This window comes from Oreochromis niloticus, linkage group LG11 (genome assembly GCF_001858045.2).
Source record: "Oreochromis niloticus isolate F11D_XX linkage group LG11, O_niloticus_UMD_NMBU, whole genome shotgun sequence".
In the NCBI taxonomy this organism is placed as follows: Eukaryota; Metazoa; Chordata; class Actinopteri; order Cichliformes; family Cichlidae; genus Oreochromis; species Oreochromis niloticus.
In genome coordinates, this window is record NC_031976.2 from 23,437,995 (window position 1) to 23,450,197 (window position 12,203).

Sequence of the window (12,203 nt, forward strand, 5' to 3'; positions counted from 1 at the left end):
CAGACAGGAATGTAAATCAGCACACTGGAAATCTCCCAACAGCAGAAATTGAGTCTGAGCAGCTGAACTTGTCAGATGAAGTGTCACTCACTGCTGCCTTCTGCTCTGACATTGAACTCATCAAACGTGGACCACGCCTCGGCTGTGATAAGGACTGACGTGTGATGAAAGAGGCGATTACGTAGTGAACAAGGTGTCTCAAAACAAGCGATAACAGGGAATATCTTATCTCTCTTATCCATTCAGCCACCCGGTAACTACTTTGGTAAACCAAATCTTTGGGGGGTTTTTTTATCGTTGTTCTTTATTGTAAAGCAGCCATTAAATAATTACCCAACTGGAAACGGTATCTTTACTATTTGCTGTTGATGTTGTCGTTGATATGCACAACACACCGCTGCTCAGCTCCCGCATAGTCCGCCTGAAAAATAACCCACATCGGTTCAGTGTTAATCATACTGAGTCACCTGGCTTGGAGATGAAAAGCACACAAACTCTGTTTCCGGGTCAGTGCTCCGCTGTGCTTAACAACTGTGAACCAGCTCCCCGGCTTTAGCAGCCACTTTTAGCTGATGAAAATTTAATTCAGTCAGGCAGAGCGGCACATATGCTTCGTGATATATTGTGAATTTATACTCAAAATAGCGTCCCTCCCGACAAATCCCATCTGATCAAACTCTAGTGCAGATATCCCTGTTGCTGTCTTTATCGGCTGCTGTTTTAGACACTTGTTTATAAGATTATCATCATTATCAGACCAAGAGTCACACTGGAGATTATTTTCCCCAACTAACTGCTTTTAAGTTCCCAAGGATTCAAGGTCATGCACAGATTTTTTTCCCTCTTAGTTTCTGCTTTAGTGTACTGGAGTTGTTTTTATTTTTTCTTTACTTGAGCATGTTTTATTGCGTGTGTGAAGATTAGACTGATTTGAGGCCAGGAGTTACCCAGATGGCTGAACAGCAGGCCCTTCTGGAGAGGCTGATAGAAGCAGCTGCTCCCTCTGATAGCGGAAATATAACACACAGACACACACACACATACACATGCAGCTTAATTCCCTTTCAAATACGATGCCGAATTTTAGTGCAGATGAATAAATATGTGTTATCAGTCTGCCATCCATCTGATTTGCTCTTCTTTTCTGGCAGGAAAATTAAATTTGTAAGAGCGGAGCCGCTGAAGTTTGACATTTGCTCTTTTTTTAGTGTCACAAACAGACAGAAGTTGTGGTGGAAATAGCAAAAGGAGATAGCCGTAGATTTAGATGTTTTTGACATGATCATTGTGACTCGACACCAGGCGATCAAAATGTCAGGACAAGAGAACAAATTCACAGTCGTGAAGCAGCAGAGCACACCAAGGGTCGTAGAAAGGTGGTGATCACTAACAGTAGATCTAAGAGTAGGAAAAAAGTGTGGCCCAGTCTGTTTTCTTTTATTCCCGTGGTGCTTCACTCTTTATTGATGTTGAGGAGAGCCTTAGAGCTTCATGTGAGGAAAAAGGAGAATTGCATGACGTTCACCCAAGACATCAGTTCACACCGTGCACATGGAAATGTTGCAAAGTTGAGACAGTTAAAAAAAATTGATTTGGATGTTATAGTGACACTTTATGCAAAGGAAAAAAAATACTTATTTGAATTAAATTTGTTTAATTATAAAGCTAATTCTTAGCCACAATTATCGCAGGGCACAAAGAGCTTGTTGTTTATTTCTCTAGAGGTGTGTGAGAGAACTACTGCATGAGTGAAGTGAAAGAATAATCTGTACAATGTCTGATAAACTGCCTTAACTCCTGCTACTAGTCGGCATCAGTTGTGTCCCAAACCCTTAAGCCCTTGACTATTTTTTGTGAATTTCAAAAAACATCCCCTGAAGTCCACAACTGTATGGTCAAGAGAAACAACTATGGCCTCAAAAAAAAAAAAAAAAAACCAGGACACAGTGACATATTTAAAAATTACAGCAAAACTCAGACTTTTTATTTCTGCTCAGTTAAACTGTAGTGAATGGCTCAGTCGCACGGATCAGTTGCAACTAGGAAACGTTAGTAGTTTCTCACTGCATTGAATGTTTTTGCTAGCAATCAACTGGTTGCCCATAGAGTGAACATGCAACCTCCTTTAATCAGAGGGAAATGGTACAGGTTGCCTTCCGGGAGGCAACCTGAGTCAGAAGGGTTGCAGATAATTGCAGTCTAATTTATAAAAGCAGTCTGCGCTGATGAGCAAAACTTGTTAATGACACTTTTCTTTGCAACAGAGGATTCGATTGAACTGGTTATATTCTACATACATTCATATAAAAATAAGGAGAAATTTCTGACTTTCTGTTTCAAATCTGAGGTTCCTGCTGGACTCTGAATAAAAGTCGTTACTGTGAGTTTCTGTGTATTTCAATTGCAATAGATTTCCTATTAAGAGAGAGTTTGTCCTTCCCCCGTCACCAAGTGCTTCCTCATAGGTGGACGCTGATTGTTGGCGTTTTCTGTGTAATACTGTAGGGCCTTTATCTTCAGGCAACTGTTATGATTTCATACATACATTTCAGATCACATCCAGTTGAGAATTAATGGCAGACTGACTCCGTCTTATTGCTGGTTTGTTGCTATTTTGACACACCAAAGTTTCTTTGAATACAGCAACTGACTGCACGTGGTCACAGAGCTGTTCCCCATCCTCAAAGAAACTATTTCAGTGGCAGCGAGAGTTCGATGTCCACATTCACAGTAGTTTTGGCCATGCTGCAGTCTCCAGTCACTGTTTCTCCTACAGTGACTGTAACATTAGGGAGTAAATTAGATCATTTTGACATGAGGTAGGCCTCAGTCGCACAGGTCTAGAGGGATGGTCGTTTACCCTCTGGCAAACATAGATCGTAGGGAAGAGTCTGTATTTCCCAGCCAGTTTATGGCTATTTCTACTTCAAAGAGGGTAATGATCTAAAAACCTCCTTGTGAGGGCTTTGGTCACTAGCAGATAGTCACAATCGTGTGAACAATGCCAACTTGTCTGTAAAAACTCACAAGCGCCACTGAAACTCGACAGTGTGACACAAACCAAGAACAGAGCATGTTCAGCTTCAAAGTAAAAGTCATGTCTTGTTGTGCCATCAGTGCACATTTTTCCCTTGCGAATGGTTGTTTCCAGGGGTTGCCAACCGGCCCCTCAGCCTTTGTAAATGAGACATTTGTAATTACTGATGTTAGTGGACTGAAAATTCTCAACTGCATCTCTGTATGATTTAATTTAACTGAAAAGAAGCAAAGTCATGTTACATACAAATTTGAATCACAGCCTCTTCACTAAATGTTCAAAACCCTGAAGACTTCTTAAAAAAAAACGAGGCACACTTAATAACTGATGGAGGTTTAATGTCAGTAAAGGAACCTTGACTCTCCACCTGAACTGCTGGCAGTCAAGTTGCCTTGTGGGTAATGTAGGCGTTGTGTTATGTAGAGCTGAAAGAAATCGTGGAATAAAAAAACAAAAATATATCTGGATCTGATGCATCTGTTTAGATATTTTTTAAAAACTGTTGATTGTTAGTCTGACAGTGTTATCGAGGGAGTACTCCAAAACCAGTGACCTGTGAGGATGATGGGCAGGAATGTGTGAATCAAATCTCACTGAAATACAAAATATCTGCCACATGGTGACACAAAATGTGAGAAGATATCATCAAACTTAAGATTCATCCTCTGTAAACCAGGCCACTACCTGCAGAGATATTTGAGTCTGGACCAAAGCAGTGGAAGTTTATTTAGCATAGACCAAAGACATTACCTCCCTCTTACCCCTCTGACTCCCTGCCAGATGTTTCAACGAGGAGAGCTGCCTGTCCTTGAAGCAGCTCGAAGGATACTTGGTGGTTCTCCAGCCTGACGCTCCTCAGATCTCTCTGTCTGGGGTTGGGCCGCATCTGGCCCGTCCAGCTCCTGAGTTCGAAGGTCCCCGCGGCGTCCCTCTCTTCCCCGAACTCCGTATCGTCTGTTCCCTGTCTCATGCTGTCAACACAGCTGCACAAGGGATGGAGGGTGGAGGTGAGTCACCCGTCGTCTCTAGTCTGATTTAAGGAGATTTAACAGCAGATTCTGTAGTCTGCACACATTTCTGTCTGAAAAGCGTTAATTGTGTCATTATTTGAGTTTGACCTCCAATATTGTCTGATAGCTCTGATGTCCGATGCTGTCGCTCACACTTTGGATGGCTGTGAGGTCCAACCACTGGGGGAGGAGCTAAATCCAGAGAGAGAGGAGCTTCTGGTAGACATGGATGTCGTGCGAGAGAGAGGACTAGAAATCATCAATACTACTGCTTATATTGCCATCACAGGTACAGCTGTGCATACACCTCTGTTTTTAACCAGACGTGCATTGTTTAGGTACAAAAAGTAGACTTAAGGACATAAAACCATAATTTATTAGATAATTTGAATTTCGTTGTTCCCATGTCTCTGTTTTAATGCTCCTCATATATTTCACATTAAAATTTCACAGTTCAAACTTGTATAACTTGGTTTATGTCACAGGAAAGGAAAACATGTCATAGCGTTGCTAAAAAGCCCTCGTTATAATTAATATATTAGGTTGCCATGAAGTTTAAAGCAAAAGCTAACCTGATAAGAGAGAGTGACTAATCAGTCACTCCTTTTTAATCTCCTCCTGTTATTTCTCTTTTGTCTCTGCATTGACTTCTTGTCTTTATTTCTGTGCTGTCCTTTTTCTTTTTGTTTGTGTTTTGCACCTCCACCAGGTGCCGAATCTATCTCTGTGTATGAGGACGTCCTTCGCTCTGTCCGCTACCGACTGGCTAAAGGCTCGGCTCGCTTTGAGAGACGATTCCGCCTGTCCTGTTCTGAGATGAACGGCAGATACACCAGCAACGAGCTGACTCTGGAGGTGAAGATAACCATCAGCCAGTCACATAAGTCTTTGTCGCTGTCAGAGATGACAATGCCGAAGACTGATGGTCACGTAACATCTGAAATGACATAAAAACCTTGTCTGTATAAGCCGTGAACTTTAGGAATGGCATTTATGTATATAAAAGCTAGGATCTAATTATATGAACACACTGTTGTAATTCAGGTTAGACCTACATTCTTACAGTTTAAATGAGCCACCACCAACAACCATATTTGCTGTGGAGAAGCAGGGACTTGTATGATTTTGCCTGTAAGGCAGCATTAGGAGACGTGTGCTCACAATTTGGTGCCAGATGGCTGGATGGCAAAAGACCACATTACTGTTTTTGCCTGCCGGGTGGACGTGTCCCAGTAGCTCTGATATCAAATGAAAACTGTGGAAAGGAGTTACTGCTGACCATTCTCCACTGACTTCTAGTTTCAACAAGGCATTTTCTCCCAGAGAACTGACACTTATGGTTGTGTAGGAAAACTCCAGCAGATCAACAGATCTTGAGCATGTTTGCATACCCAAATGAGTTGCTGCCATGTGATTGGCTGAATATATATTTTATTTAACAAGCAGCTTATCGGGTGTAGCTAACAACACCCGAGTGTATGTTCCAATGATAACTGCAATTGGAGATGTTGTGAGGGAGCAATGCAGTTTAACCACACAGCCAGTGAAGTCATTCTTTCTTCTTCTCTGTTTTTAATTCCCTGTAGGTGAACTTCCTCCACTCTTTGGACAGTCTGTACCACCCGTCCCACCTGCTCGCTTCCCAGCAGCAGTTCCTCCATCCGTCCCACCATGCTGGAGAGTTGAGTGGACACACCCTACCTAATCCACATCGCAACTCAGGTGACATTTCCGTTTTTTAATAGCACCTTTTTCAAATGTCTTAAAGTCTTTCACCATTAAAGAGAAAAAATATTGAATACCAAAACATATAAGTAATTAAAACTAAAGTAAATATAAATTGGGCTCAAAAACAGCCCAACGGGTGCTTTTTCCAATATTTCTTTTAAAGGTGACTAAGATCTACAAAGATGTTACAATTTAATAAAAAACAATGGCAAAAACACTTCCTACCTTAATTAAAGTCCTTGTAGAAAGAAACTGCCAACAGACACTAAATCACACTGGTGATAAAATACTGCAGTAGTTTTCAAAAGTCTGTCCAAACACGCAGACCTCTGAATGTAACCACCAGAATTTAATCTATATGATAAAAGAGCCTTTGGATTTGGTTACAGATATAATGTGTAACCTAATCCGGTGTCAAACATCTGGGCTGGGTGCAAATATGGCACCCTTTCACGTATTTTGCACCAGGAGCATTTTGTTCCAAGTTGTTAAGTATTGAGCACGTCATGAGAGTGGGTTAAAGTGCTGTTTTATCCATTCAAAGGTCTGAATCATCATGGCTTTTGTAGACGTCGTACTGACACAAAGGCTTTTATGTGATTTACCACAGCAGGATTTCTTTCTACAATGACAGCAGACTGACTGAACGTGAAAAAAATTGAGACATCTTTGACTCTTTTTTTTTTTTAAACACCTCGGGCTATTCGTCATCTATTTTGTAAATGAATATTTCATTCACTGTGAACGTTTTCACTCATTTGCTGTAAAAGAAAGGGAAAGGGTTTCGTTGTAGGGTGTTATGTAATGGTTTTACTGCTCCAGCCCTCTTGAGATCAAATTAGCCTGTGTTTGAACCATAATCTAAAATGACTGTACGGCACCTGTATAGTTTTAACGTTTAGCAAACAAACTTAAGTTTATTACTATGAACAAAATTAGATTGTACATGTGGAAGTGAGCATTTAAGGCAGGAGGACAGCACACATACAGATGACTCAGAATTGAACTACAGTGCTCCCCATGTACCCCATCCATCGCATGTTTTAATAATTCTGAAGAACAACAGGCAGGATCACTACTAGAGGGTGCCCCTCTAGTAGTGATCAGTTAATTGCTGTGGGACTGTGTTATTTCACAGGGTGATAATTGGAAAATTGTGGTGTGATTCTTTAATTTGATTGCTCTATTTTATTCCAGTGGTCCCAGGAGCAGCCACCGTCATCATAATGGTGTGCGTAGGTTTCCTGGTCGTGATGGTGATCCTGGGAGTTTTCCGAATCCGCTCAATCCATCGCCGTGGCGAAGGAGCCAGAGGCGGGGCTAAGGAGGGTAGCAGTCAATGGGACGACTCTGCGCTCACCATCATCGTCAACCCAATGGAGGTAATAAAGATGTTTGATTTTCATTCTTTGTCTTATATTGCCAAAAGCATTCGCTCATCTGCCTTCACACACATGAACTTGAGTAATACTGCTAACAGCTGACTGTGAAATTCAGAGTATTCCCTCCAAAAAAAACAATATTTATTGATGTGATCACACTTCTTCATCCACTTCTTTTTTTTTTTTCCAGTCCTACGAGTCTCGTATGGGCATCTCTGCCGACACGGAGGGCGAGGGGGAGGAGGATGAGGAGGTAGCAGAGTCGCCTGATGACGCGAGCGATGACCAGCGAATCATCATCAAGAAGGAGGGCAGAGACGGCAACGCCCGCCGCTACTGAGCCACACGTATCTCTGCACCCGTTCTCATGGAAACCACAACCCAGCTCACCAGTCACACACTCCAACACTTTTAATATCAATGAACAACTAGTATAAGGAATGTATGCTTACAAACACGACGCACAATGCAGTCACTGTAATACTCCTGACACCCAACGCCATATGTGACCTACAGCCAACAACAGGCTGCCTCCACCTAAATGTTCAGTGGCACAATGTATACAGCTAATGTAATTTAACCACCTGATTAAACCCCACCAAATTTGTATGTGGTGCACCAGTGCTAAATCACAAAATGGTCATGTGTCTGTATAGTGTAATACTGGTTGAATGAGACTGTTTTGTTTAAAAAAAAAGAAAAAAGTAATAATAAGATTGTATTCTATCTTTTGTTATCGAACACAGAATGAGATCTTTACAAAATGTAAACAGGGACAATTTGTTGCAACATGTAGGCCTCGAGTAGATCTGTAGACACAAGCCTCGATCCTGACACATCTGTTCATTAGACTAGCCCGAGAAGTCTGCACAAGCTCTTTTCTCGCTCTTTGCATCCTCTCCTGACACATTCCTCGGCCAAGTCCACACACAGAGTAAAGACAGTGAGGTCCGACATCACGGGGTCACGTATTCATGATGAGCTTGCAGGTGTTTTGCTTTTGTTTCTGTGAGAGCACTTTACGTTTTATTAGGAACTTATTTAGCGTCCACTTCATCCTTAACCCAAGCTGGCACTTCTGCAGCGCTCCAAGAAGGCAGACTGAGAGCCACTCGGTGTGTTTTCTACTTCAAAATCGAGTCTTCGCAAAGTTTCAGCTCGTGACACAAAATGACAAAACATCACCTCGTACAATAAAGCTGGTGTAACCTGACCTCTGAGCCCCCACACACACACAGTGACCGCTGCAATGCCTCTAAATGACTCTGACTGCACTGTTTGACTCACTGCACACTGCTCTTACAGTAACTGCAAGACGCCACATGCACACACACAAACAGAAACACGCAGACACACTCCATAACGCTACCCGTGCTGTTTCCAGAATGTCCGCTCAGCTTGGGCAGTTTTGATTGTATTGATTGTAATGAATTTTCTGTACATACGATGATGACTATTATGATATTATTGTTATTACTATTATTATTGCAGCCACTCTTTCTCTTTATCTGCACATTTGGAGAGAAAGCTGATCATCATTTACTTTTCCCCATTTGAGAATCACCTTAACAGCATCGAAAAATAGTATAATAATAATAATAATAATAGTAGTAGTGATAAGGATGATAATCCCTGGCTTGATGAGTGTCTCTTAATTTGTGTGTAATATTGTTGTAATTTAAGAACTTGTCGATATCACAGAAAAAGGAGGGCACATTGTTGTGATACCAAGAAGCGTCTCACTCATTTCATCTCGCGCACTTCTTGCCGATTATTTTTCACATTTCAAAATATTTCTTTATTATTTCTTTTTGTATTTGATTTCCACTACATCCGTTATTTTCGGTTTAATGAATGTACAACCGTGTGCTACTCCTCACCTTTCCCTACCCCACCGCCTTTTCCCTTCACCTCTCCCTCACTGTCCCTCTGTGTCTCTTGCTGTCTGTCTGTGTAGCCTATCAATGTGCAGTGCTAACGCTGTCAGTAAATAAAAGCCTGTTGTTTTTGAGTGTGATGTTAAGAAGGAATAAACATTGCATTGATTAAGAACTTATATTATTACTATGTTACTATTCAAACATTACCTGTAATTATTGATACAATGACAACATGGATTATGCTGACTAATTGTTATTGAGAACTGTCAGAAAACATTGCAAAATTCATAATAAAAACACTATATGACGTCTCCATGAGAGGGTTTTCTTGTTAGAGTGGGGGTTTTCATGCAAATAACAATATTGTAAGTATGACTTTGTACATGAAATTTAACCCTGAAGATTTAATCTTATATTACAGATTATGATATGATTATAAAATCTATTGTATGCACAGCAGAGAACATCGGAGTAACTTTGTGCTGAAAATTAGGGGGAATCAAGATTTCTGTCTAAATAAATAAATAAATCTTGGTAAATTCCCATATGATTAAACATGCAACTATTTTGCTGGTAATAACTGAATTGAGTAAAGAAAATCAACAGCCTATTTATGCAAGATAATTTATAATTTTATGGGGGGGGGTTATTGATTGGGTCTGATTATTGGGGGGGGGGGGGGTCATAACCCCCCCCAACCCCCTGGAAATTACGCCCCTGGCAGAGAAACACCGGGGAACTAGAACTAATATTACTAATAATAAAGACAAAACTACAAATCTGACAGTCAACACCAGAAGAACCATTAAGTCATAACAAGGACTAAACAGTCAATACTAGAATATCTTATGAAGTATCCAGACGTCTGAAGAATAAAGCAAAAGCTATAACCATAAAACAAACAAACAACAACAAAAGTAGCTTTTAGTAGATTTTAGTATTGGAAAAATATAGAAAATCATTCATGCAGCAATTCTAGAAAACAGCTAACAAAGAAATAGACATATGCTTTAAAAAAGGTAACTAGAGTAGAGAACTACTCAGAGAAATAACAATTTCAGAAGTTTAGTTAAAGGTTTACATGAAAAATTCAAATATATGATAAAACTTTGAAATTATAGTCAAAAATACTAAAAATCTGAGCATGTTTAGGATATTTAAAAACATTGGTTATGGTTAAAAGAAAGAACACCCTCTTTCAGTTCTAAGGCTTTATATCAGGACATAAAAAATAATGTAGTCCTTAGCAGTTCTTAAAACGAGGTAAAAACAAACATTATTTAACAAAAACTAAACAGTTGAGGTTTGTAGGCATTCATTTATGCACAGCTCTCTTAAGGTCTCACCATATATTTCAATCAGGTTGAGCTCTGGACTTTGACTGGAACATTGCAACACCGTGACTCTTTGCTTTTTTTTAGCCACAGTGTTGTAGATTCCCTGCTGTTCTTTGGACAATCGTCCTGTTACGTGACTCAGTTTATAAAAAGCTCTAGCTGTCAAGAACATGACCTCACATTGGATTCTCTTTTATATATAAAAGAGTCCATGGTCAGCTCAAAGACTTAAAGGTGCCCCGGTCCTGTGCCTGCAAAACAAGCCCCAATCATCACCGCTTCACTGCTGTGTTTGGTAGTTGACATGAGGTGTTTGTGCTGATAATGCTGTGTTTGTTCTCTACTTTGGTGTTGTCTCTCCAAAGCATACTGTTCCAAAAGCTTTGTGGTTTGTTCAGATGTGACTTTACAAGCAATAGCCCTGCTGCCATATTCTTTTTAGAGAAAAGAGGTTTTCTCCTGGCAACCCTCCTGAACAAACCATACTTGTTCTGTCTTTTTCTAATTGTACTGTCATGAACTTTAACATTCAACATGCTAAAAGAGGCCTGCAGAGTCTGAGGTGTAGGTTTTGGGCATTTTGCAGTTTATCTGATCATTTTCTGAGTTTTCCACTTGCAAATCATTCGATAGGCAACAACAACTGCTTCTCTAAGATCACTGCTAAAATCTTTCCTTCTTGACACTGTGTTAACGCACACAGACCAGCACACTGCCATAACTTTTATAGAGGTGATCAAATGTTATGGTGATCAACCAATCAAGGGCCTTTTGCTTGATTAATTGATCATCAGCAGTTAATCAAACTGAATAACTGGCTGCTCCCGGCTGCTACTTAACCTCTTAATTACCATGTACTCAGTGGGTCTGCTTATTTTTTTCACACATTGCTCCTTCTTTTTTAGCTTAACATGTGTTAAATAAAAAATAAAAGAATTCAGGAACTGTAATAAGCATGATTAGACAAGGATTATCATAATTATATTAAACCCAGATGAAAATGTTTTCACTTTGAAACATGTGGAAGACCTGAACTTGGCTGTTTGTGTTAGTACCATGTGGTAAACCTGCCACAGTGTGATGTGAGGATTATTTTCCTTATTAGCTTGGCAAATCTGGTACAGTACAGCACCAGATTTCTGTCCTCTGTGGCTGCTTCTACTTAAATAAATGACAGTAAACTGAAATAGAAAACATTCTGATCCTTTTTTAAGCAAAATGATCAGTTCAGCAACACTAAATTTACATTAAATGTCCTACAATTCAAAATTATCTGATCATATAAAACTGACATGTACTTAAAGTGTGACACACAATGTAAAGCTCAAAGTTTTATATAACTAGGCATTACATTGTATGTTTTTCTATCCAGGTATGCTTTTACACTATTGGCGACGTGTTTGGGATCAGTGCTGAAAAATGAACATATTGCAATTCAGATGTTTTCCAGATGGTACTCTATGCCTTTCTGTGTTCATAATTCCATAAATTTGGACAAGATCCCCAACACCACTGGCTAAAACGCAGCCCTAAACCATGACAGAGCCGCCACTGTGTTTACAGATAGACTCTCACTGTGTACGTCTCTCCTGACATCCTCTGTATATCCTCACATTTGAACCAAAGACCTGTTGCTACTGATTTTCGTTTCAGTTCCTGTGTAATTTGACATACTTCAGTTTTTTCTCCTTCTTTTTCCTTCGCTAACAGTAGCTGGATTAACTGAAGGGCCAGCTGGATCTCTCATGTCCTGTGTCAAGTCTTTGCTGGATTTTTTTCCTAATTTGTAAGGACATTAATTTAAGATACTGTTCATCTACTGAACACTA

The 12,203-nt window shown here is 40.1% G+C and overlaps 1 protein-coding gene across 2 annotated transcripts in view; it reads left to right on the top strand.

Moving 5' to 3' along the window:
- Positions 1 to 9,350, top strand: part of clstn3 (calsyntenin 3) — a 30,726-nt gene extending 21,376 nt beyond the window's left edge. For both annotated transcript variants that reach the window (XM_013274641.3, XM_013274642.3), the window contains exons 14-19: positions 3,818 to 4,044; positions 4,175 to 4,336; positions 4,757 to 4,902; positions 5,634 to 5,769; positions 6,973 to 7,157; positions 7,348 to 9,350. In XM_013274641.3, the coding sequence (XP_013130095.1) occupies positions 3,818 to 4,044; positions 4,175 to 4,336; positions 4,757 to 4,902; positions 5,634 to 5,769; positions 6,973 to 7,157; positions 7,348 to 7,497 (1,006 nt within the window). In that variant the 3' untranslated portion in view covers positions 7,498 to 9,350. The remainder of the gene's footprint in view (positions 1 to 3,817; positions 4,045 to 4,174; positions 4,337 to 4,756; positions 4,903 to 5,633; positions 5,770 to 6,972; positions 7,158 to 7,347) is intronic.
- Positions 9,351 to 12,203: the final 2,853 nt, after the last annotated feature.